General features: G+C 40.8%; 1 protein-coding gene across 4 annotated transcripts in view; it reads right to left on the minus strand.

Moving 5' to 3' along the window:
* The window catches only part of mtmr4 (myotubularin related protein 4), a 132,251-nt gene that overhangs the window by 52,314 nt on the left and 53,723 nt on the right, over positions 1-26,214 (minus strand). For 2 of the 4 annotated variants that reach the window (XM_072589503.1, XM_072589504.1), the window contains exon 3: positions 11,500-11,589. In XM_072589503.1, coding sequence (XP_072445604.1) covers positions 11,500-11,589 — 90 coding nt within the window. Of the gene's footprint in view, positions 1-11,499; positions 11,590-17,485; positions 17,728-26,214 lie in introns of those variants that run through there. The other 2 variants (XM_072589502.1, XM_072589505.1) reach the window with 2 other exon arrangements.

Consider the following 26,214-nt stretch of genomic DNA (forward strand, 5'->3'; position numbering starts at 1 on the left):
AACATGATCAAGTTCACAGTGAGGACCTTTATCATTTTTGCAGTACAATCTGCACAGGAAAAATGGACCTTCAGAAATTCTGAAAAATCTTTTATCTAAGATACATTTCAAATGAGTTTTCCACAGATCTTTACCAGCACCTGTGCCACAGTTCAATAACTTAATGCCAACAGTGAGAGAACCGTCCAGAGTTTCCTTCATGAGCAGTGTCAGATTTTAAAAGAATATGCAATAGTTTAACCACAATTTAATGGATTATAGACGTTATAATCAAGTCAATCTTTCCACATCCACAGGATATTTTTATAGTGCTTTCCAGCCAATTCAATTCTTTTGAAGCGTGAACACTGTTGTTGTATTAGCAAATGTGGCAACTAAAGTCTGGAAAACATGGTTCCACAAGAATAAGGCATCAATAGGTCTTCTCAATTGATCCCATTGAATAAAGCCAATCAGAATCTTAATCACCAGATATATTTATAATATCAGCTCTGGGGCCCTCTTGTGGCACAATGATAATACTGCTACCTCTGAGCTAGCAAAGTATCATTTTGGTAGGTTCAGGTTCCATTTGCTCCAGAAGTGTATAATAACATCTCTAAAACATTGATTAGAAAATGTACAGGGGCCCCTTGTGACACAGTGGTAGTGCACATACTACTGGTACACGAGGCCCAGGTTCAGGTCCTACCCACTCCAGAGGTCAAAACGTCACACAGATGTACAGCACGGAAACACACCCTTCGATCCGACTTGCCAATGTTAAGCAGATATCCTAAATTAATCTAGTCACATTTTCCGGCACTTGGCCCATATCCCTCTAAACCCTTCTTATTCACGTACCCATCCAGATGCCTTTTAAATGTTGCAATTGTACCAGCCTCCACCCACTTCCTCTGGCAGCTCATTCGATACACGCACCACCTTTCACGTGTAAACTTTGCCCCTTAGGTCCCTTTTAAATTGTTTCTCTCTCACACCAAACCTCTGTCCTCTCGTTCTGGACTCTCCCAACCCAGGGGAAAGACCATATCTATTTACCTTATCCATGCTCCTCATGATTTTCTAAATCTCTCTAAGGTCACCCCTCAGCCTCCGACACTCTAGGGAAAAGAGCAACAGCTTACTCAGCTTCGTCCAACCCTGGCGAGGTCCTTGTAAATTTTTTCTGAACCCTATCCTTCTGATAGGAGGAAGGCCAGAATTGCACACAATATTCCAGAAGTGGCCTAACCAATGCTCTGCAGAACGACCACATGATGTCCCAACTAGGTAAAGAGAGACTTTTGCCCGAAACCTCGATTTTCCTGCTCCTTGGATGCTGCCTGACCTGCTGTGCTTTTCCAGCACCACTCTATTCTTTGCTTTCCCAACACCTACACTCAATGCTCTGACCAACAGAGGAAAGCATACGAAATGCCTTCTACACTATCATATTTACCTGCAATTCCACTTTCAAGGAACTATGAACCTGCACTCCAAATGTTCAGCAACAGTTCAGTACTTTTCCATTAAGTATACAAGTTCTGTCTTGATTTGCCTTTCCAAATGCAGTACCGTACGCTTATCTAAATTAAACTCCAACTGCCACTCCTCTGCCCATTGGCTCATCTAATTAAGATTCTGTTGTTCTGAGGTAACCTTCTTCGCTGTCCACTACACCTCCAATTTTGGTGTCATCTGTAAACTTACTACCTATACCGCCTATGTTCACATCCAAATCATTTATATAAATGATGAAAAGCAGTGAACCCAGCACCAATCCTGTGGCACACCACTAGTCACAGGCCTTCAGTATGACAAGCAACCTTCCACCACCAACTTGTCTTCTACTTTTGAGCCAGTTCAATATCCAAATGGTTGGTGCTCCCTGTATTCCATGTGATCTAACCTTGCTAACCAGTCTACCGTAAGGAACCTTGTTGTACACCTTACTGAAGTCCATATAGATCACGTCCACTGCTCTTCCCTCAACAATTCTCTTTGTTACTTCTTCAAAAAACTCAAACAAGTTAGTGAAACATGATTTCTCATACAGGGCGCCATGGTAACTATCCTCAATCGGTCCTTGCCTTTCCAAAGACATAGAAATCCTGTCCTTCAGGATTTCCTCCACCACGATTTTAGGCTCACCAGTCTATAGTTCCCTGGCTTTTTGTTACGACCTTTCTTAAATAGTAGCACCACATTAACTAACTTGCAGTCTTCTGACACCTCACCTGTGACTATCGATGATCCAAATATGTCAGCAAGGAGCCCAACAATCACTTCCTTAGTTTCCACAGATATCTCGGATACACCGGAGTGTGATAACATCTCTGAATAGGTTGATTAGAAAACATCTATAACACCACCTCTTCTGGTGCAGTGGTAGTGTCCCCACCTTTGAGGTAGAAGGCTGAGGTTCAAGTCCCATCTGCTCCATGAGTGTGTAATACCTGAACATACTGTTTTTTGTAGATCTCCGTGAGAGCTGTTGTGGCACTTCTGTGCCCCTAGCTCTGAGCCAGGAGGCCCAGGCTCAAGTCCCACCTACTCCAGAGATGTGTCATAAAATCCCTGAACAGATTGATTAAAAACACCACCAGTTCTGTGTATTTAACAGAGACTTGTTTTATTTCTGTGGCTTATCAATCATATCCATCTAATTTAAATCAACATACATCACGTCTGTAGAAGTTGCTCTCATACAGCATGGACCCTATGAACTCAAATTACCCCTTCCAGTGCTGTAAATTACCAATTGTTCAACACTGTTGTTTCTTGCTCGGACAGATTTTGACTAAAATATTCCTTCCTAAAACAGCAAGACAATACTGCTTTATGCACGTTTATGGCAGAGCTACCAGTACAACAAACTGATAAACACACTAATCACTTTGAGAGCTCTCTGGAGCAAACATTATTCCAACATTTCTTATAACCCTATGATCTGCATGTTCTTGTTTGCAATGATCTTCCTGTACTGATTGCAAAACAAAGCTTTTCAGTGTACTTAGGTATATGTGACTACAATAAATCAAATCAAATCACTTTACATGGCAAACTCTCAGTAACGTGTACTATTTATTACAAGAAAATGGATTCTAGCTACTGGTAAACAATTATGAACTGTCAACAAACTAATTTCTTTATAAAACTTCCCCAATGCAGGCACGTGCACACACAGGGGAAAAAAAAGTATCATGATTGGGAGAAAGATTGGGAAGACAGTCCAATGGTCCTGGTTCAAAAGGTATGCTCAGCGATCCTTTGGCCTTTTTAGAACTGGCTGCTCCTTGATCTTCCCACTCCAGATACTTTAACTTGCTTAAAAGGTACAAGGGAGTTCGCTCACACCTACATCTCTGAACTATTAGTTAAAAATCAAAGATTACAGCAACTGAAGAGGAGAAATAAATGGACTTTCTTCAGGGTCAAGCTATTCTTGGTACAGATAAAGGATGGCACTTATCTTTCTTGAGGTCTGATGGCTTCTGCCCATGAACTGATCAGTTATCTGGGAGTTATTCACACAGTTGTTGACAGGCAGAAGGCCTTTGTTATTGATAACAGGTTGCCATTAAACCAGACCAATTAGCTACCTGCTGCTGGCTAAATGTCTATTCCAACCCCTTAGTTCCAGCTCGTGTGCAATTAGACTTGCTCACTGCTTGAGCAAACTGCAGTTCAACAGCACTTAGGTTGTTGTCAAACAATTTGTTTTGGAAAGTTTAAGCAACTTTTACACAATCCTTGTTTTTTTAAAAAAAACAGTCCTTTTCTCATTTCAGTCCACAATCAGAACCATAAAAATTAAAACTTAGTCCTTTACACTCAAAAATCATAAACTTAAAAAGTGAAAACTAGTCCTCAGTGATTTTATGACAAATATACTCAATTTTGATTCCTAAAACATCAACAGAAAATATCTTTGAATTGGAGGCTGTTTGCCCACTGTTGTATCAGCCGTTTAGTAAGGACAGACATACTTACATTTAGATAAGTTTCCAAGATCTCAAAAAAAACTCCAAAGCAGTTTACAGTCAATGAGTTATTTTTAAAATGTTATCAATGCAGTGTTCAGCCTTCATTCAAACCTTGCCTGCTAGGACTCTCTTCATTTGTGTTCTCCCTTGGTGCCAAGGATGCCAAAAAACCTAATAAACAGATATACGTTGATATCTCCCCCAATGCTGAGGCAAAATCAAGAAAGCTGCTTTCTCTCAATAATAATGTGGCAGAGAACATCTATACTTTTAATTTCAAGTTGTTGAAAGTGCAATGCAATTTTGTTTTCTGCTGTAGCTGGCCAATAGTGGTAAAATTTTATTAATATAGTCAAAAACTTAATTGATTAGAATAGGATTGAAAGGAATGTCATAGTATCCTGCAATTCAATAGTATGTCCAAAGTGCTCTGAAGATCTGATCACCCTAAGGTTAAGACAGTTTCATTCATACCATTCCTTTAGTAGTTGGTTGAGAACTTATCCACAAAGGGGAACTTAACAATACTTCTTTTACAATCGGCAAGATCCCAGATCCAATTTACTAAAATTTAATTGAACCTAATTATTAGCACAAATTAATTGGAGTTTACATTTTAAATTGTAAATTGCAGGGTGGGGGATCCAAAACTAGAGGACATAGTTTTAAGAGAAGGGAAAGTATAAAAGGGACCTAAGGTGCAATTTTTCATGCAGAGGGTGGTGCATGGATGGAATAAGCTGCCAGAGGAAATGGTGGAGGCTGGTACAATTACAATATTTGAAAAGCATCTGGATGGGTACATCAATAGGAAGGGTTGAGAGAGATATGGACCAAATGCTGGCAAATGGGACTAGATTAGGTTATGATATCTGGTCGGCACAGACGAGTTGGACTGAAGGGTCTATTTCTGTGCTGAACATCTCTATGACTGTAACTGGAGAAGGGCAGACACTCTGACCTCTGCAGTGAAAGCTGAATGTGGGACATTAAAGCAAAGAACATGGAAAGCTGTATTTTAATTCCACCTCTCCCAGTGAGACTCTCAGCTGTTGCGCTCTATTACACAAGACAGTTTTGGATTTCAGAGTGATTATGCAAAATGCACTATGGCTGTTGCACATGCATAGCCAGTGATGTCACCCAACTGTTATCGGAAGCATCTGCACACACAATGATGACAACACAGATTTGTGTGCAGTGACATCAGCACGCATGCTCCTATCAGAAAGGCAGGGTAGTGAAGTGGAAGTTGGTTCCTCAAGGGGGCAGGGCAAAGAATGGGGGTGGGTCTGCCTGACCTCTCCAGCCACTGCCTCATCATCTGCCATGTACCAAGTATGGCTCCTCTCCTGATTATTTACACTTCAGTCACTTCCGTGCTGTCAGTTCATTTCCGAAATTAAGGCCACTGTTTGCGCCACCTGGTGGGAACATTCACAATAAACACAACCTTCATAACAAGAAAAAACTCCACACTTATAAGTGCTTGCTTTCTGGGAAGAAGCTAATTGACAGTTATTGTGAAAATTAACAATTCACACATCAAGAGGGCATCTTCACATTCATTTAATAGATTAAACATTGTGCTAAACTCAAGTGCATTTAACATGTAAATGCAGAATGCTGCAAATTGGTCAGCAATGTGGCAAATCATAATTCATAGACATTCACTTTCCCACCAATTTGTATTAAACATTAGTATGTTCCTCAACCACCAGAACACTTCAACAAAATCCAGACCTCATGCGTCATCCTGCTGACCTGACTGAAAAATCATAGTTGAGGATTTAAAAAATTGAATTAGCGTTGTGACGCTAATCAACACCTTTAACCTATCACATAGATGATCCAGCTTTATTGCAAGGAGAGAGCAAACATAGCTGAGTCCTGCAATGCACATAAAGCACCCACCTGGTTGGTGGGGGAGGGAATCAATATTTAGGGCTGATTGGGTTCCAATCCAGGATAAAGCTTAATTGGCACACAATCCACCTTAAACATCTTCCATCACTGACAAACAGTGACCTGTAGTGCCTACCATCTACAAGATGCACTATAATAACTCACCAAGACTCCTGCTACAGGATGTTCCAATTCAATAACCTCGATCACCCAGAAGAACATAGGCTGCAGAAGCATAGGAGCCTGCAAGTTCTCTTCCGTATTTGGAATTTTCACCATTCCTTCACTGTCCCTGGATCAAAGTCTTGATACCTGCTTCCTAATAGCTCTACCTACAGGCCCACCATATGGTGCAGCAGTTCAGGAAGGGAACTTTCCTTCAAGAACAATTAGGAATAAATAATAAAATATCCTGACTGGACTTACATCCCATGAACACACTTAAATGACATAAAAGCAACCATGTTCTTGATTAGTAGTCTAGATCATGCTCTGAGACTAGAGTTTAAATTCCACCATGGCAGTCTAGAATTAAAAGTATACTAATGACCACGAAACCAGTGTTGGTTTTTGTTTAAAAAAACCCAACTGCTTCACTGATGACTTTTATGAAGAGCAATTTGCCATCCTTACCCAGTCTAGCTTACAGGTCGTTCCGCTATAATGCGACAATTATGTTCCTCTACAACCTTGCGCTCCAGAAAAATTGCGCGATCGAAACTGCTACAGAAAATCGCACTGTTAAAGATCACGAATAGAAAATAGTTATACCTGTTCAGTAGAAAGTTCACATTATCAAAATAATGCTCACAATTCGTGAATTGCATTACAGTCAATTTGTGCTGATGAAACGCACATTATAGAAGAATGACCTGTACATGTTGACTGCAACCCACACCGATATGGTTATTTGTCAACTCCCCTCCGCAATGACCAAAGGAAGCCATTCAGTTGTATCAAAGCGCAAATGGATTTAATTAAAAGAATGAAACAAAACAGATGATTGTGCGCTTGCCAAAGAACCAGGAACTGACAGCAAAACCAGCCTTGTGAACTCTGCAAAGTCTTCCTTCCAAATCTGGGAGAACTATCTCACAGACTACTCAAGCAACCACCTGATAGTTATACTCTCACAATCATGCTTTACACAAAGTTCCACACAACACTAACACCATCCTGCCAGCGAGACAGAGCAGAGAGAGTGGTGGCAGCACAGTGGTACCAGGTCAAAAGGGAGTTGTCCTGGCAGCCCTTGATGTCCAATGGTATCACGTCAACGATTGGCAAGGAAACCTGCTGCTGATTACGATGCATCTCCACCTTCCCTCCCACCTTAACCTCTCCATGACAATATCTGTAGGAGTGACCTCCTCACAGGCCTCATGGAGACAAAGACAAACCTTCACATTGTGGAGTGTGTTGGTACTACTACTGTGGTAAATAGGATAGATTTCAAACTGATCTACTAATTTAGGACTACTCTTGCCAAATAGCTTAAGCAGCAACTGACAAACAGGGTTAAGCAATTCCACAATCAATGTTTCAGCTTTGTAATGCTGTCACAGTTGAGAAGGATGGTGGGCTGGCAGAGGAAGCTCCTCAAATATTCTCATCGTCAATGACAGAGAAGTCCAAAACATATCAGTGAAAAAGGACAGAAGCATTTGCAATATCCTTCAGCCAGAAATGTTGAATGCTGTGGCTCCATCTCAGCTTCCTCAAAATCAAGAACTATCCGAAGACACTGGATACTGCGGAGGCTATGAGCCCTTACAATATTCCAACATGGTATCGAAGACATGTGGACCAAATCTTGCCATTCCCTAGTCAAGCTGTTTCCAGTACAGCTACAACACGGACATCAACCTGAAAATACATGAAGCTGTACTCAAAAAGCAGGACAAATTCAATCCAGCCAATTACTTCCCCATTACTCTCAAATATCAGTAAAATGACAGGACAGGTCAGAGTCATAGAGATGTACAGCATGGAAACAGACCCTTCGGTCCAACCTGTCCATGCCGACCAGATATCCCAACCCAATCTAGTCCCACCTGCCAGCCCATATCCCTCTAAACCCTTCCTATTCACATACCCATCCAAATGTCTCTTAAAATGTTGCAATTGTACCAGCCTCCACCACTGCCTCTGGCAGCTCATTCCATACACGTACCACCATCTGCGTGAAAACATTGCCCCTTAGGTCTCTTTTATATCTTCCCCCCTCTCACCCTAAATCTATGCCCTCTAGTTTTGGACTCCCCGACCTCAGGGAAAAGACTTTGCCTATTTATCCTTTCCATGCCCCTCAATTCTGTAAACCTCTATAAGGTCACCCCTCAGCCTCCGATGCTCCAGAGAAAACAGCCTGAGCCTGTTCAACCTCTCCCTGTAGTTCAAATCCTCCAACCCTGGCAACATCCTTTTAAATCTTTTCTGAACCCTTTCAAGCTTCGCAACATCTTTCTGAGAGGAAGGAGACCAGAACTGCACGCAATATTCCAGCACTGGCCGAACCAATGTCCTGTACAGCCGCAACATGACCTCCCAACTCCTGTACTCAATACTCTGACCAATAAAGGAAAGCATACCAAATGCCTTCTTCACTATCCTATCTACCTGCAACTCCACTTTCAAGGAGCTATGAACCTGCACTCCAAGGTCTCTTTGTTCAGCAACACTCCCTAGGACCTTACCATTAAGTGTATAAGTCCTGCTAAGATTTGCTTTCCCAAATTGCAGCACCTCGCATTTATCTGAATTAAACGCCATCTGCCACTTCTCAGCCCATTGGCTCATTTGGTCCAGATGCTGTTGTAATCTGAGGTAACCCTCTTTGCTGTCCACTACACCTCCAATTTTGGTGTAATTTGCAAACTTACTAACTGTACCTCTTATGCTTGCATCCAAATCATTTATGCAAATGACAAAAAGTAGAGGGTCATCAAAGTTATCAAGTAACATTTACATCGCAATAACCTGCAAACTGTTGGTCAGTCTGTCTGTTTTGTCTGTCACCTCATTCTGGTCTTGATTCAAGTGTAGACAAGAGCGCTGAATTCCAGTGGGGAGATATGAGTGACTGTTCATGCAATTTACCATCCTTACCCAGTCTAGCATACAGGTCGTTCAGTAATAACGTGACAGTTGTGTTCCTCTGCAAGCTTGCGGTATAGAAAACCGCTACAGAAAATTGTGCTGTAGAAGATCGCTAATAGAAAATAGTTTGACGTGTTCAGTAGAAAGTTCATGTTATCAAAATAACATGAAGGCCAAATTTGACCAAGTGAGACATCAAGGAGTCCTTGCAGGAGTGGAACAAATAGGAAGTGAAGGGAAAAATCTCTACTTGACGAAATCATACCAAGCACAAAGCCTTGTGGGAGGCTCAATCATTTCAACTCTAAGACATCTCCACAGAAATTCTGTAGAGTAACATCTTAGGCCAAGTCAGCTACATCTGCTTCAATGACCTTCCCTTCATCATAAGGTCAAAAATTGAGATGTTAGTTGTGCTATCACCACCTATATGTCGCACTGAAGAAATTCATCATTGCTGTTAGGCAGCACCTTCCAAAAACCATGACCACTACCATCTCGAAGGGCTACGGCAGTTAGTACATGGGAATATCACCACTTGCAAGTTCCTCTCCAAGCTATTCTCCATCCTGATTTGGAGAATTACTGCTCCTTCAGTGCTGTTGGGTCAATATCCTGGAATTCCCTCCTTAACAGCATTGTGGCTCTACCTACACCACCTGGATTGCAGCAGTTCATGAAGGCAGCTTACCATCACCTTCTCAGGGCCTAAAAAGAATGGACAATAAATGTTGGAATTTGCCACATTCCCCCAAATGATTATTAAAGAAAAACAAATTAACTATATGAGTGTCTGCTGCCCACTTAACTGGAGCAATCCACTAGAAATCATGCCCTCAAACTATGCTTGTTGTAATATTTAAAATGTATTGTGTCATTGGAACGTAATGAAGTATTAATGTAAATAGCAGATCATGTATAATCAGCACTAGGGCAGCACTAAAAGGTGTTAGTCTGTGGCAGTTGTATTATGAATGGTTCTTTCATGTTGAGCTTTTATGAGTAGCAATAAAGTGTAAAACAAAAAGGCTACAAACAGAATCCATTAGACCACAAACACAAATCCATGCCGACCCAGCAGTGCCAAATGTAGTAGTGATTCTGTACGTAAAAAGCTTTGCTAAGAATTACAAGCAATTTTGTTCAGTATGTTCACAAAGTTATATGGCATCTAGTTTTAATGTTTCTAATAGGTACTTAAACAGTGTAAAGCATCCAGTAACAGTGGAAAAGAAAAATAGCTAACTAAAGTACTCCGATTATAAATCTGTCACTTGTGATTTGGAGCAAAAAGGCAGAAAAGACAAACAATTAGCTTTTCGTCATTTATATAAATGATTTGGATGTGAACACAGGAGATTATACTTAGTAAGTTTGATGATTACGCCAAAATTGGAGGTGTAGGGACAGCGAAGGACGTTACCTCACAGTGCAACTTAATCTTGATCAAATCCAGGCCAATGGGCTGAGGAGTGGTAGATAAATGTGAGGTGCTACATTTTGGAAAGGCAAATCAGAGCAGGGCTTGTACATTTAATGGTCAGGTCCTGGAGAGTTTTGCTGGCCAAAGAGACCTTCGAGTGCAGGTTCATTGTTCCTTGAAAGTGGAGTCGCAGGTCGATAGGATAGTGAAGATGGCATTTGGAACGCTTTTCTTTATTAGTCAGACGACTGAGTATAGGAATTGGGAGGTCATGTTACAACCGTACAGGACATTGGTTAGGCAACTTCAGGAATTTTGTGTGCAATTCTGGTCTCCCTCGTATCAGAAGGATATTGTGAAACTTGAAAGGGTTCAGAAAAGATTTACAAGCATGCTGCCAGGGTTGGAGGATTTTACCTATAGGGAGATGCTGAATAGGCTGGGGCTGTTTTCCCTGGAGCATCGGAGGCTGAGGGATGACCTTATAGAGGTTTATAAAATCATGACGGGCGTGGATAGATCTTTTCCCTGGGGTGGGGGAGTCCAGAACTAGACAGCATAGATTTTGGGTGAGAGGGGAAAGATTTAAACAGGGACCTAAGGGGCAATTTTTTCATGCAGATGGTGGTGCGTGTATGGAATGAGCTGCCAGAGGAAGTGGTGGAGGCTGGTCCAATTATAACATTTAAAAGGCATCTGGATAGGTATATGAATAGGAAGGGTTTAGAGGCACATGGGCCAGGTGCTGGCAAATGGAACTAGACTAGATCAGAATAACTGATCGACAAGTACAAGTTGGACCGATGGGTCTGTTTCCATACGTAGGTCTCTATGACTAACTAGTACAAGGGTATTTTCCTGTAGTTTGAACAGATCTATTCAAGAATATTAACATTATTTGCATGGTGTGTAATAATAATGGAATATTCAATGTGTGCTGCACCATGCTGTAAGTAGTGTGTCACCATCAAGTGAGGAAGGAAAGCACTGGCACATGGAACTTAACTACTGCAAAATGAGGAGCAAAAGCTAGACAGACTGTGCAACATCGTAGAGCAAAGCATTTTGCTGGGGACAAAGAGAGCGTCAGTGAGCAGACTCTACCTGCAGGTCGTCGTCCTCCTTTACCAGCTCTTTCCGCGGGAATAAGTCCTTGGCCTGAATGTACTCCAAACTGGGTGGCCCCTCCTCACCCTGGCAAGAAAGCAGACATGGCATCAGAAAGGCAGATACCAAACACACAACATGCATGGCATGCTTAGAATTGAAGAAACTACAATAGAAACATGAACTTGTGCAGCAACTTCCATGGAGGTTAAAGATGCCGGATGCATTTTGACTAGGAACAGATACCTAAATGTCCCACTCATGGACAGCATAGTACTTTACAAAAAAAAGAGGAGCTTGGCTTTATCATATTGCAACAAAATGACTAGTCCAGTGCATCCTCACACCAATAATTGAGGCAAGATGACCGCAAATTACAAAAAGTTATGTAAACCCTAACCAGAATTCAGAATATGTAAATTGAACACATTACTATTGCTGCTTTCCTATATTATGTTCCTTAGCCTTTCAAACACAAACGTAAAGCTCTTTAATATGGTTTAAATAATATAAAAAATACAAGCAGAAGACAGTCATTCAGACCCTCAAGTTCGCTCTGCAAATAACTGAGGAAACAGTAGTCTAAGACGATAGCTTCTCTTTGCTACACATGGGCTCTGAGATAAATTGTAGCAATGTCTGCTCCAATCTAAATTGGTAAAGATTGGAAGTCAAACCTTAAACTACGACTACTCTGCATTTGCAGGACTAACAGCTAACAAATGCCCCATATTCTGAAGGACTCCATCCTATGGCCCCTAGATTCTAGAAAGACCCTATCAGTAGATCACTCCTGTACTCAAGAGAAGAGAGCTTCAGACAGCAGGAAACTAGACACCAGTTAATATCAGTCATGTAGAAAAAGCTGAAATCTGTCATTGAGATTAATTATAGCAGGACACTTGAAATTTTAAAAGTCTCATTGCAGTTAAGCAATATCAATGTGGTTTTGTGAAAGAGAAATCACGTTTGACAAAATGTATTATGAGTTCTACGATGCAGTAATGAGCAATTTTGACACAGGGAAACCTGCAGATGGACTAAACTTAGAATTCCAGAACCATTTAACACAAGGCGCCACATCCCAGGCTATTGCAAAAAATAAGACTCATGGTTTAGAGGGTAACATGTCAGCATGAACAGAAAATGAGTTTGTTCACAAGAGATTAGGCATAAATGCATCATTTCAGGCTTGTAAAATATAACAAGTGAGGTGCCAAAGGGATCCAATACTGTGAAGAGTTTTGGTCACCCTATTTAAGAACGAACACAACTGCATTAGAAACAATACAGAGAAAGTCCATTCAACCAATTCCTAGGATGACAAGTTACCTGCTGGGGAAAGGTCGAACAGGTTTGGTGTGTACCCAATGAAGTCAAGAAGAATTAAAGGTGATCTTATCGAGACAAAAAAAATTCTGACTAGCTACTCAACAATTAGGATGCTTCCCCTGTTGGAGACACTAGGATTAATACTTTAGGACTAATCCTTTAGAATTAAGGGATCTCTTATTTTAGGGATGAGAATATTCTTCTGAATGTCTGATCTGTGGAACTGTCTTACCCAGAGAGAGGAGGCAGAAGAAGCACTGAATACTTTATAAGTCAGAAGTAGTCAGATTCTTGACTAACAAAGGAATTGAAGGTATCATGTCATGGGTGGACAGGAAAGTGGAGTCAAGGCCACGATCAGATCAAGCTATGATCTTTTTGAATTGTGGAGTAGGTTTGACAGATGTAGCAGCCTGCTGGCTGCTAAAACACAGATAGATTGCTAACTTGGCCAAACAGCAAGGGATGCTGGATACATTGGGAGAAAGTGAGGACTGCAGATGCTGGAGATCAGAGTCAAGAGTGTGGTGCTGCAGAAGCACAGCAGGTCAGGCAACATCAGAGGAGCAGAGAATCGACATTTCGGGCATAAGCTTCTCATCAGGAATGAGCCCTGCTCCTCCTTCTCAGATGCTGCCTGACCTGCTGTGCTTTTCCAGCACCATGCTCTTAATGCACCTAACATTCTCCCTGTGTCGTTTGTGTGGGTTTCCTCCGGGTGCTCCAGTTTCCTCCCACAGTCCAAAGGCGTGCAGGTCAGGTGAACTGGCCATGCTAAACTGCCCATAGTGTTAGGTGCATGAGTCAGAGGGAAATGGATCTGGGTGGGTTACTCTTTGGAGGGTCGGTGTGGACTGGTTGAGCCGAAGGGCCTGTTTCTGCACTGTAGGGAATCTAATCTAAAAAGGCCAATAGGATTAGAGGTAGCATTGTAGTGTAACTTGCTTTCTTATAAAGTTAGGACTGTTCTGCATTGGTACTGTCCTGTGTTCATAGTGATTTGACTGCAACAATATTGTGGGACATCTGGGCAAATTCAGTCTTAACATTCTGGTTGAAGTTGCCTAACTTGTTTTGTGGAACAACAAGGCAGCAGGGGCAAATGGCTTACTCCTATTTTTAATTCATACATGCATAAACTTAATATGCTCTTATACACTCATCACTTTCTGGCAAAAACAAGTGTAAAACCAAGTGATGCAAATGTCTCAAAGTGACCAATGGATTACACTATACATTTCATTCATTTTATTGTCAGTGACACATGTTACAAAAATAATTAGTCAACGATTTTTTAGTTTAATACATCATGGTCCGACTTCCAAAATAAGGGACACATTAGCATTCCCGCCTAATTTCCATATTATAAAACTAGTACATTTGAGAAATTAGTTCCAGAAATGTCAGCAAGAATAATCTTGTTCAATATCAATCTGATTTGATGTCCTTTGGAAGCACTGATGTAATCTCCCCAGAGGACAGCACAGTAGCTTGTCTGTGTACTGTTTATTTGAGAATACAGGGATTTAACAAACTGTATCACTTCAGAATCCACACAGCATGCTTAATTCAGTACTTCATAAGAACAAAGAGACCTTGAAGTGGAGGATCATAGTTCCTTGAAAGTGGGGTCACAGGTAGACAGAGTGGTGAAACAGGGGTTTGGTACTTGCCTTTATTCGTCAGCGCAATGAATATAGGAGTTGGTGGTTCATGTTGTGACTGTGTAGGACATTGCAGTATTTCAAAAGTGGCCTAACCATTCAGTTCCTCTCTCCCTGCGATAGTAAAGATGTTGTGAAACTTGAAAAGGTTCAGAAAAGATTTACAAGCATGGTACCAGAGTTGCAGGGCTTGAGCTATGGACAGCAACTAAATATGCTGGGGCTATTTTCCCTGGACCATCAGAGGCTGGGGAATGACCGTGTAGAAATGTATAAAACATGAGGGTTAGGAAAACAGTCAACAGCCAAGGTACTTTTCCCAGGATACAGGAGTCCAAAGCTAGAGGACATTGGTTAAGGTGAGAGGGGAAAGATTTAAAAGGGACCCTAAGGAGCAATGTTTTCATACAGAAGGTGGTGCATGTATGGAATAAGCTGCCAGAGAAAGTGGTAGAGGCTGGTACAATTACATTTAAAAGGCATCTGGATGGGTACATCAATAGGAAGGGTTTAAAGGGATATGGGTCAAATGCTGGCTAACAGGACTAGATGAAATTAGGGTATCTGGTCAGCACGGACAAGTTGGACTAAAGGATCTGTTTCCATACTGTGCATCTCTACGACTCCATAATATGTTGCCATCTTCTAAGTAATACAGTATTAAGAATGCGTTTCAGTTGTATCAATCGATCTAAACAGTTACATTTGGCAAGCACTTGTAACTTTATTGCTGAAATTTAATTTGCAAGGGGTACAGATAAGTTCATGATACCTATGCTGAAATTGAAAGTTCAGGGGACCATTGCCATAGAGTATTTCTGTTCAGTGCACTTGATGCAATTTTAAAAATATGGTATTATGGAAGATGGGATCCCTGACAAAAAGAACAAAAACAGCTGATTTGACATGAACAGGAAAGCCTTGCAAAATCAAAAGGGTCCATGGACAGAATGGACATTTAATGTACTGGTCAATGCTTGAAGAGAACAATATTGTTGGAAGTAGGTATGTTCTGCAAACATATTTGAACAGTGGAGCCATTACAAAATTTAGAATGACAGAAATCTTGGGAAATGATTCGGAGCTCACCAATGAGAGTACAGAACTGAACCCATGTATAAGTGAATTGGGAGGCATAGATAAAGTAATTATGAAAAGGAATCAACCAGGGCACTCTAGGTAGCTCAGACCACCAAGACCTGTCAAACTTCAGCACATGACAGCTACAAATGCACTACGTGAACATTGTAGACAAAGGATCAGGAATATGTATGTTATAGATTCCAAATACATAAATGTGTGTGTTATATATATCATTAGTTGTTTTATCAATTATATATGGTATCCATAACTGCTGGCCCTTCTAAATGTTGTGGCATCAATTTCTTTGAACTGGTTGATCTTGAGGTTACAGTTGGAATCTGTCCAAGTGCAATCTGCAATCATCACTTTCCTGAAGTAATTAGCCTGTGGAAATCTACAATGCAGTGTCTGTACAACATAGGGTTTTTTCTTGCACTAATAAGAATATGAATATAGCCAATCACATGAATTGTACTGGCTTCAGGCAAAGGGAGCCTCGTAGTTACATGGAATGGCTTAAAGCATTTGGAAAAGTGCTTAGATTGATAGGGGCAGGAAGTCACATTCACAGTATCTAGGTACAACTTTAAACTCACATGCATTCAATTTACTAACTTCTGAAATTACTACTATATGCAGTTTTAAATCCATTTCTTTCAACACTTTTTAAATGGAAATTTAAAATTGGTTTATCAGTTCCACTTCTACTGCTTCCTACATCTCAAGACATCTCTACTTTGTTCTATAATTCATTATTCTGGACCTTTGAACAATCCCTGCAATCAACAGGCCAGAAAACCAGAATCTCTCCTGATAATTCTTTGTGGTTCATCAACTGTCAATGTGAATCCTCTCCAGCAAACCATCCAGAATATTCTAGAGCACATTAAACTGAACTCTCAACTCTGTTCAGTAGTGTATAAATCTCTATTGTGGTTTACATCCTGTTAGTCCAGGCCCTCTGCAGCAAAATCTTACTCTGCTCTAGTGCTTGTTAATTTGGGCCTTCACTTTCTAATCCCCACAGCATTCCACAGCCCATCAATCTGGACGGCCACTGCAAACAATCCACGCAGCATTATTGATTAGAAATTTCAGTGAGCAGAAAATCCCCAGCAGAACACGACCTCTGGACATTATATAGAACTCTCTATTTGTAAGTACAATAGATGCATAACAAAAGATTCTAAGTAAATGGAAATCTCACTATTTACATGAACTGGGCTGTAGAAATCAAACCCAGTAAGAATGGCTGTGAGTTTTCACATAATTACTTCAACTGATATAACTATAAATGCATAACAGCTGTTCCTTACTAAAATGCCATACCTTCAGACTGAAATAATAACATAATTTCTCTAAAACAGCATCTGAAGACAGCCTACCTTGGTTTTGGATACAAAAGCATGGCTGACTGGCTACCAAGGTCAGTAAATATATTTCAAATACTTATAATTCACAAATAGAAGCCTTTCTTTGGATTCCTCTTGAATTGGCAAGTACAATATTATTTTAAATATCATACTGAAAATTCAAGAGCCAGAAAATAAATCTCAATCCACAATGGAAAATGCAAAAATGGCTTAAAACTGAATATTAAAGAATGACACAATTAAAAACAGAACAATCTTCAGAATAAATAGAAATATCTAAATGAATCAATTTTTTAATTAATGCCAAACCAACACATCAATGAGGTCACCTGAAAGCAGTAGCTGCCTCGGCCCTGTGGAACAGAATATGCTTAGTCACCAGTCGACCTCTCCTCCCTAATAATATCAATTAATTCAATGTGATTTTGTTCCCTGGTCCCACCGACACACTGCATATCAAGAATAATCCAGCAACCCATAGCTGCACAGGCCGCAAAGCTAACAGAAGGAAAAAAGAAAGCAGAGACTCACAAAGCAATTCAGCATGGAACAGCTGACGTGAGCAGCCAGACTCATGTTCAGTGAAGGCCAGTCTGATGCTGCAGTACATGGAGCTTAGACAGAAGTATAGTGGGTGGATTCAACCCTGGTACAGACCCCTTCATCGCTGTCTCTGCTATCAAATAAAAAATGATGAATGCACACTGCCTAGAAAGTGAATAATGTAAGGAAGCATTTCTCAGGCTTAATCCAATCAGCTCACTCCCTGCAGCAGGTGCATATTGCTGTACTACTGCTCAAGAGACAGAGCGAAAAGGGATTGTAGCTCCTCCTACGGAACATCAGTACTGTGTAAACTGTACTGCATCAGAGGAAGCACCCACTGCAGCTCTCTGCAGTCAGCTATTATACAAGACACAGGCTGCAAGAAAAGTATCTGTATTCAACTGGAGCAGTTTGAATTTCTTGGATCCAAAAAAACTGGTTCCTTGAAAGATTTAAACCCTTTTCACCTTTAAAGTCTGTTTCAAATTCATAGCATGTGCATAGTTGAATTGACAAGTGTTTTTCTACACAGTTATTAGTAAGTAATGATTGAAGAATGCATAGCAGGCAATCAAACGATGCAAAAAGCACAGACAACCTAATCATTACCTAATTTGAACAATAACCAGTACCGAATATCAGTTTGATATCTCCCTCTAGTGACAAAAGTTAAACGTATTCTCAACATGGGGGCTGGGTGCTTTCTCATAATGAAACAAAATAGTGGTGACGAGCGAAACACAAATGACTGGAGACAGTACAGCTGAAGAGATTGTTAGGTGGCCGCTGCATACGAGTGGGGACGAAAGAAATCTAGACAGACCGGAATTCTTAAAAGACGGGAGAAAGAAGAAATGCACAGATCCTGATCCTGTGAGAGAAGAAACGGAGGCAAGGCGGCGATAAAAACTTGGGGGTGGGGTAGACAGCCAGACGAACCCAAAAAGGAAAGGGGCGGAGCAAAGACTGTTCGAGACAGACCAGTTTAATGAGGCCCTTAAACATTTGTTCTAAAGCACCAACTTCGAGAAATCGCTATTTCCACAAGAAATAGACCTAAACTCTATATTTTAAAAAGGCACTTAGAAAAATAAAACATGCCACGCTAATTTTCTCAGCATCAGACATTAATGACCAATGAGGAGACACGCTGCTCTGGAAAGACGGACTGAGGCTAACATTCGACAAAAGCGGATATTTAAACTGTCTTAAACAATACATACTGCCTATTATTTCATTGTTAAATTTATCATGTTCCATCTCGCCACTGTGCATTTCGCCGGGGGCTATGATACCGACAAAATCAGTAAATGGTGAACAACTGAAACAGTAGCTCATCGATCACGGTTTTCCTCTCTTTGCCCCACCCTGCTGGTGATTCAGACTCGGTATGGTAATACTGCATGCAATGACTCACATAACAATAGAATTATACTGTGCAATGTTGCATCCAGGATGTGTTTTTATACTTAAAAATAAAAATTGCCTGATAGATTAATTCAAGCGTTGGTTAGTGGGAGCTATCACCGCCTTTTTGAAGGATCAATAGGTTCTCACGAACAGAAAACTGCATCTTATCAAGTTCAAGTCGCACTCACTTGCCCCACACCACACACTAAAGAAGTTTAAAGATCGTCGCAATTGCCGTAATTAAAAATATTTAAAAGCGAGCATTGTAAAATAAAGTCCAAGCGGAAACTTCTTTTCCCTCCTGTGGAGAACTTTTACTTTTGCCGTACCGCTTTGGGCAATCGATCAGAGATTAAAACTCCCAAGGGAGGTATAATTATAAACATAAAACCATGGATTAAACGCATTTGTTAGTACACCAGGGCTGTCATGGACCAGCTGTAACAAGATTCACTGTTTAATTCTTCTAAAGAAATTACAAATCTGCATTACTAATGTTGGTTAAAAGACGGAGTCAAGGTTGGTATGCCATTTCTGTACATTACAATCCCACGTTTTCTGTTTTAACTCAGACTTCAGAATCGTATTCCTTGTCCATCATAGGTCTTCAATTAATAACTCCCTCCTCAATTCAAGTACACCGAGCAGCTCAATGATGTACATAATTATAAAATTAAGAGTAATACTCCAAAAAACGTGGAGGAGAAAGGACACCAGGATGCACATGTACATCAGCTATTAAAAAAAGACAGGGTAAGTGAGGACCTGTTAATGAAGCGTAAAATGTCTCAGGCCTCAAACAAGAGATCCGAACGTACAACAGTAGTAAGGTGATACTGAACTTAAAAACGACAGTGTTACACCTCAGGTAAGTACTGTATACAGTTCCAGGCATGAACTATAGGAAGGATGTTAATGCACTAGACAGAGTGCAAGAAAGGTTTATGAGAATAGCTTCAGGGATGAACACACTGTAAAAGTTGGGACTACTTTCATTGAAAAGGAGAAATTAAGAGTACATTTGATCAAAGTTTTCAAAATCATGAGGTCTGCCAGAGAGTATAAAAGGACAAACTATTCCCATTCATAAATGGGACAAAAACCAGGGCATAGTTTTGAACAATTTTGCAAAAAGGCAAATGTCTGGTGAGAAAACAAAACATTTTTACACAAGTAGCTTTAATACAGAATGTACTGCCTAGAAGTATGGTGGAGGCAGATTCAATTGATGGATTCAAGAAGATATATGTGCAAGGTTATGGGGAAGAGGCAGGAGATTCAAATTAAGCTAAAAACATTCAGAAGGGTCTCTTTGGCAAAGTGGTAGCATCCTCACCACAAATTCCACCTGGATCAGAGTGTCATATCATACTATCAATCTAAACAGGTTGATTAAAAACAATTTAAAAACACACAGCTAATACAGACAAAGTTAAAAATCACACAGCAGGTTTATTTGGAAGCACTAGCTTTCAGAGCACTGTTCCTTCATCAGGTGGTTGTGGAGCATAAGATCGTAAGACACAGTATTTATAGCAAATGTTTACAGTGTGATGAAATGATATATGGAAAGGACTTGAATTGTTTGTTAAGGCTCTCATCTTTTAGGATGCAGCATGTTGGTTTCGGTTCTTTAGTATGTAAATCCCAGAATTTTTTTAAAAGTAGCATTCTCAAGTGAACTTTAACAATAAGTTAGCTCACATCATTGATGTTAAAAGTCTGTGCCCCAATGTTCAGACTGATTCTATTTCCAAAAAAGAATCTTACATGGATTCATGCAGTTATTGAGCAAAATAAAATGTAATTCTGCAAGTACAAGTTCACCCCACAAACTTATGTGTGTTCGTTTGTTTGGGGGGGGGGGGGGGGGGGGGGGGTAGAAGAGAGTGAGCGTCTGAGAGAGTGTGTGTCTATATACAAAGTGGTATAAGTCTGTGAGAGAATGTGGTGGGTGTGTACGTGAGAGTGTATGAGAAGGGGTCAAAGGGTACCCTGTTGGTTGCAGCTTGTGCCTGTCTCCTGAGGAGGTCATTCTGGTTTCTTGCTGTGGCACGTCAGAACTGGCAGTTGATGAATTGAGCAGCGTACCCCATTTTTATGAGGGCATCCTTGGAGTACTTCCAAGTGCCTGTCACATCATTGTTTGCAGCAAACTGTCTGACCTTCAGGACAACACCATACAACCCTGTCACTGCAGACGTTGCAGGACATGTCAGAGTATCATCACGATACTACCATTACACATGGGAACACCACATACATATACGTGCAGGTACTCCTGTGATTCGGCCAACATTGTCTCTCTCATACACTGCAGGCAAGGATACAGAGGCATGGTACACTGGCAAGACCGAGCAGAGGCTATGGCAACAGACGAATGGACACCGCACAACAATCTACAGACAGGAGTGTTTCCTTCCAGTCGGGGAACACTTCAGCCGTCCGGGACATTTGGCCTCAGACCTTCGGGTGACCACCCTGCAAGGTAGACTTTGGGACAGGTAACAATGCAAAGTGGCCGAGCAGAGGCTGATAGCCAAGTTCGGTACCCATGGGGAAGGCCTCAGCCGGAACCTTTCATGTCACACTACAGGCAACCCCACTGCACTAAATATTCTCTCACACGCACACAGACACACACGCTCCTAGAGACCCATACGTTCACACAGACCATCTCTCATACACAAGCTCTCTTTCATACGCTCACATATACTCTCACCCATACTCTCATACTCTCACCCACACACGCATCCTCTCAGACCGATACCTCTTTTCACATGCACAGATACACACTCTCTCAGACACACATACCCGCACACACACAAGTTTGTGCTAGCAGAATTAATTTTATTTTGCTCAAAAACTGCATGAATTTATGTAAGATTCTGTAAATCCCTTTTTTAAAAAAGTAGAATCAGTCTGAACATTGGGGCACAGACAGACAGACTTTAACCTCACACCTTCAATGCATTATCTGAGCTGACATGGCACCGATTGTTATAAGTTCACTTGAGAATGCAACTTTAAAAGAAATTCTGGGACTTACATATGAAAGAACTGAAACCAACATGCCCTATTCTAAAAGATAAGAGACTTAAACAATTCAGTCTTTTTCCATATATCATTTCATCACACTGTAAACTCTTGCTATAAATTCTGTGTCTTATTATCTTATCACCCCATGAAGGAACAGCGCTCTGAAAGCTAGTGCTTCCAAATAAACCTGTTAGGCTATAGCCTGGTGTTGTGATTTTTAAACTTTGTACACCCCAGTCCAACACTGGCACCTCCAAATCATGAATACAGCCAGAATGTCTGAACGGCCTCTTTCTACACTTTAACAGGTCTGTGAATTCACCTTCAGCGATAAATGAAATAGTACAGGACAGAAGTAGTGGCTTCAAATTCTTGAAAGGAAATGTCCCTTCACAAAAGTAATTAGCATGAAGGACTCACCAATACAATAGGAAGGGTTGATTGAAATTGCTCCTTCTCACTTCAATTTGCCACATAATATAATTTGCTGCAAAATATATATTTGCTGAGACACCAGGATTAGTTGTCAATATTTTGCTGGAGAATTCTATCCCAAAGGAATATTCCAGTAGGGTGCAGCACTGTCAAGATGGCATTACAACTATGAAGTGACAATGGGTGAATGGACACTGTACAACAATCACCAGCCAGGAATGTTCCCTCCCAGTCCGGGACATTCCGCCTCGGAAATTCGGGTGACCATCCTCTAAGGCGGGCTTCAGGACAGGCAGCAATGCAGAGTGGCTGAGCAGAAGCTGATAGCAAAGTTCGGTACCCATGGGAATTGCCTCAACCAGGACCTTGGGTTCATGTCACATGGCAGGTGACCCCACTGCATGATACACTCTCTCACACCCACGCAGACCCTCCCTCATATAAAAGTTCTCTCTCATATGCACATACATGCCCCCTCCCCCACACTGACACCAACACACGCACCTTCTCACACATAACCCATAACACACACACAATCATATGCACTCACACCCACCCACCCATACTCAATCTGTCGCTCCTACATATGCACACATATAAGCTTATGGGGTGAATTTTTTGCAGAATTACATTTTATTTTGCTCAAAAACTGCATGGATCCATGTAAAATTACACAGACGGTTTAACAGTCTGATATAGCATTGGGACACAGACTTCATACCCATTGTTTAAAAAACTGAGCTATCTTGAGAATGTAATTTAAAATAAATTCTGGGATTTACATATCAAAGAACAGAACCCAGCACATCCCATTATAAAAGATGAAAGCTTTAATCTAAGATTGTTTACTGTGTCACATCTCCATGACACTGGACTCCTTTGGCCATAAATTCTGTGAGCATGATCGTAATCTCCACAACCACTTTAAGAAGGAGCGGCACTCTGAAAAGCTAGTGCTTCCAAATAAACATGCTGGATTATAAAAAATGGTGTTGTGCGATTTTTAACTACAAAGTAGAGCAATATGGTCAGCTTTTTGAACAGTAACGTTTGGAGAGTCTGTATATAGGCAGAGCAGAGAGAGGCACACTCCAGGGTAGCAGTCTCAGGTTTCAGAGTCTGCAGCAGGGAAAAAAAAACTAAAAATATCAATCATAAGGCTGGAGTCAGCAATTTCACAGCGTGGAAAGAGGCTCTTCAGGCCCATCATGTCCATGCTGGTCTTCAAGTACCTACCTAATTTAGTCCTATTTTCCAGCACGGTGCATCAAGTGATTATCTATAAAATTATGTGATGTTGGTTTCCACCTCTTTCACTTTGACACAGTGGTTAGCACTGCTGCCTCACAGCGCCAGAGACCCGGGTTCAATTCCCGCCGCAGGCAACTGTCTGTGTGGAGTTTGCACATTCTCCCCATGTCTGCGTGGGTTGCATCCGGATGCTCCATTTCCTACCACAGTCCAAAGATGTGCAGGTTAGGTGAATTGGCCATGCTAAATTGCCCATGGTGTTAGGTGAAGGGGTAAATGTAAGGGAATGGGTTGCTCTTCGGAGGGTCGGTGTGGACTTGTTGGTCCAAAGAGCCTGTTTTCATACTAAGTAATCTAATCTAATCCTTTCAGGCAAGTTCCAGATACTCACCAGCATTGGTGAAAAGAATTCTTCCTGAAATTATCTTGACACCTTTTGCCCTTTACCTTAAAGATATGTGCCCTATAATTTAACCTCTCTACAAAAGTTTCTATCTAGTCTCCTCAATTGTTAATACTTCAGTCAGGTTCCCCATAGCTTTTCTCTGCTCCAAAATAAACAACTGCAGCCTAACTCGTTTCTTATAGTTGAAATGTTCAAGACCAGGATGCATTATGGTCAATCTCTTATGCACCTCTCGATTGAAATTACATCCCTCCTTTAGTATGGTAACCAGAACTACATACAATTCTTCGGATGTGGCTTAAATAAAATCTTATACAGCTCTATATTAACCTCCTTGGTCTTGCATTCAGTGCTTCAACTGAAAAAAAAATCCCAGCTGCCTTAATCACCTGCCTTGTTGCCTTCAAGGATCTGTGCACACGCACATTATGATCTCTTTAGTCTTCTATACATCTTAGGATCCTACTATTTATTGTGTAATCCCAAAATGCATCACCTCACACTATTCAGATTTAAATTCCACTTGTGGCACATCATTGTACGCAGGCCTCCAGTCAGAAAAACAACTTTCGACCATCACTCAATCTTCTGCCACTAAGCCAATTTTGAATCCAATTTAACAGTGCAATGGATCCCATGGGCTCTTACACCTGGTCACCTCCTTGAAAAACTGAATCAAAACTGTCAGACACAATCGCATCCCGACAAAGCTGTATAGAGTATCCCTTCATATTTATGCTTATCCAAGTACAGAGCTTGACCACATCGAAAGATTAATGTGGCAGTAGTTTCACCTAACAGCCAGCAAATACAGGTTTAGAGCCAAATATCATTCCCATGCAGTGGAGTAACTCAAACTTTAAGATTGTTCACAGGCATCTAACATTATAACTATGGGTAACTGGAACATGCAGGATAAACTGGGGGAATTTGGTGGCTTAGCAGTAACTTCACTGGATTTGTAATCTAGAGGCTCAGACTAATGCTCTGTGATTATGGGTTCAAATTCGACCATGGCAGCTGGTGCAATTTAAAATCAATTAAGAATTGTTAAATTGAAATTTAGTCTCAGGATCATGGTCTCCATTATGATTACTGGTGGACATAAAAACCCATTCATTAGTGTCTTTTAGGGATAGAAATCTACATTCTTAGGCTGGTGCACAAGTGAATCCAAGCCAGTAGTGTGTTGACTCCAAACCACCCACTGAAATGACCAAGAAAAGCACTCAGTCTGAAGGGCACCTGGGAATGAGCAAGTGATACTCAAGGGGGTACTTGTTGACAACTCTCTCATCCCACAAAAATATGAATTAATAATGCAAAGTGTACTTAAATAAGTGATCATACTATCAATATAACTTTTATTGATACTAAAATAATTAAAATTTTTTATGACAGTCACCAGTTATCTAGCCAACCAAAAGCCTAGCTGGTTGCAGTGTGGGGGTCAAAACTGCAAATTTCATCCTTTGCTCATTTTTAGTGTTTTTGAAAATTGATCAAACAGTATGTGAAAATTACTAATTTGGGAAAGCTAATAGAAAATGCCCCATTGAATATATCCAGTCCTTTAACAGATATTCACCGCTTAGAAGTTAAACTTCCCGGTGACTATTATGACTTTATCTACATTTAATTTTACAAATGGATACTTTTTATAGAAAGTATACAATGCAAAGATACAGATCAGGTTCAGTCAATATAATGCAGCAGAGAGCTGATTTCACCAGTTCCACTCTACTTCCATTGTCAGTTCTCCTTTCCTCTGCTGTCCTGTTACCCTCGCTTCTGCATTGTCAAATACTTTTTTCTTCCCTTCTGCCATTCTGCCAATTAAGTTACCTTCTGAGACAGCAAAAGATATAACTCCAAATAGCTCTGCTATTGAATGCAGGTGACAATCTGATCCATATTGATCTGGGAAGGGTAGAGAACAGTCATGGATTGAACCACTTGCATGAGATTACACCAAGAAAAATGTAGAATATCCTGGAAGTAGTTTGTTGAAAGCAAAGTATATAACACAAATTCCAGTGACAGTGTAATAACTAGTACACTCAAGTTTTTCCACTGAAAATTGAACAGCACAGAAGTTTTGGCCTGAATGTGTTGAGACGTACTCATCCAGGCAAGTGGGGAGTACTCCATCGTGCCTGACATGTGCCTTGCT

The sequence above is a fragment of the Chiloscyllium punctatum genome, chromosome 19 (genome assembly GCF_047496795.1).
Source record: "Chiloscyllium punctatum isolate Juve2018m chromosome 19, sChiPun1.3, whole genome shotgun sequence".
Taxonomy (NCBI): domain Eukaryota; kingdom Metazoa; phylum Chordata; class Chondrichthyes; order Orectolobiformes; family Hemiscylliidae; genus Chiloscyllium; species Chiloscyllium punctatum.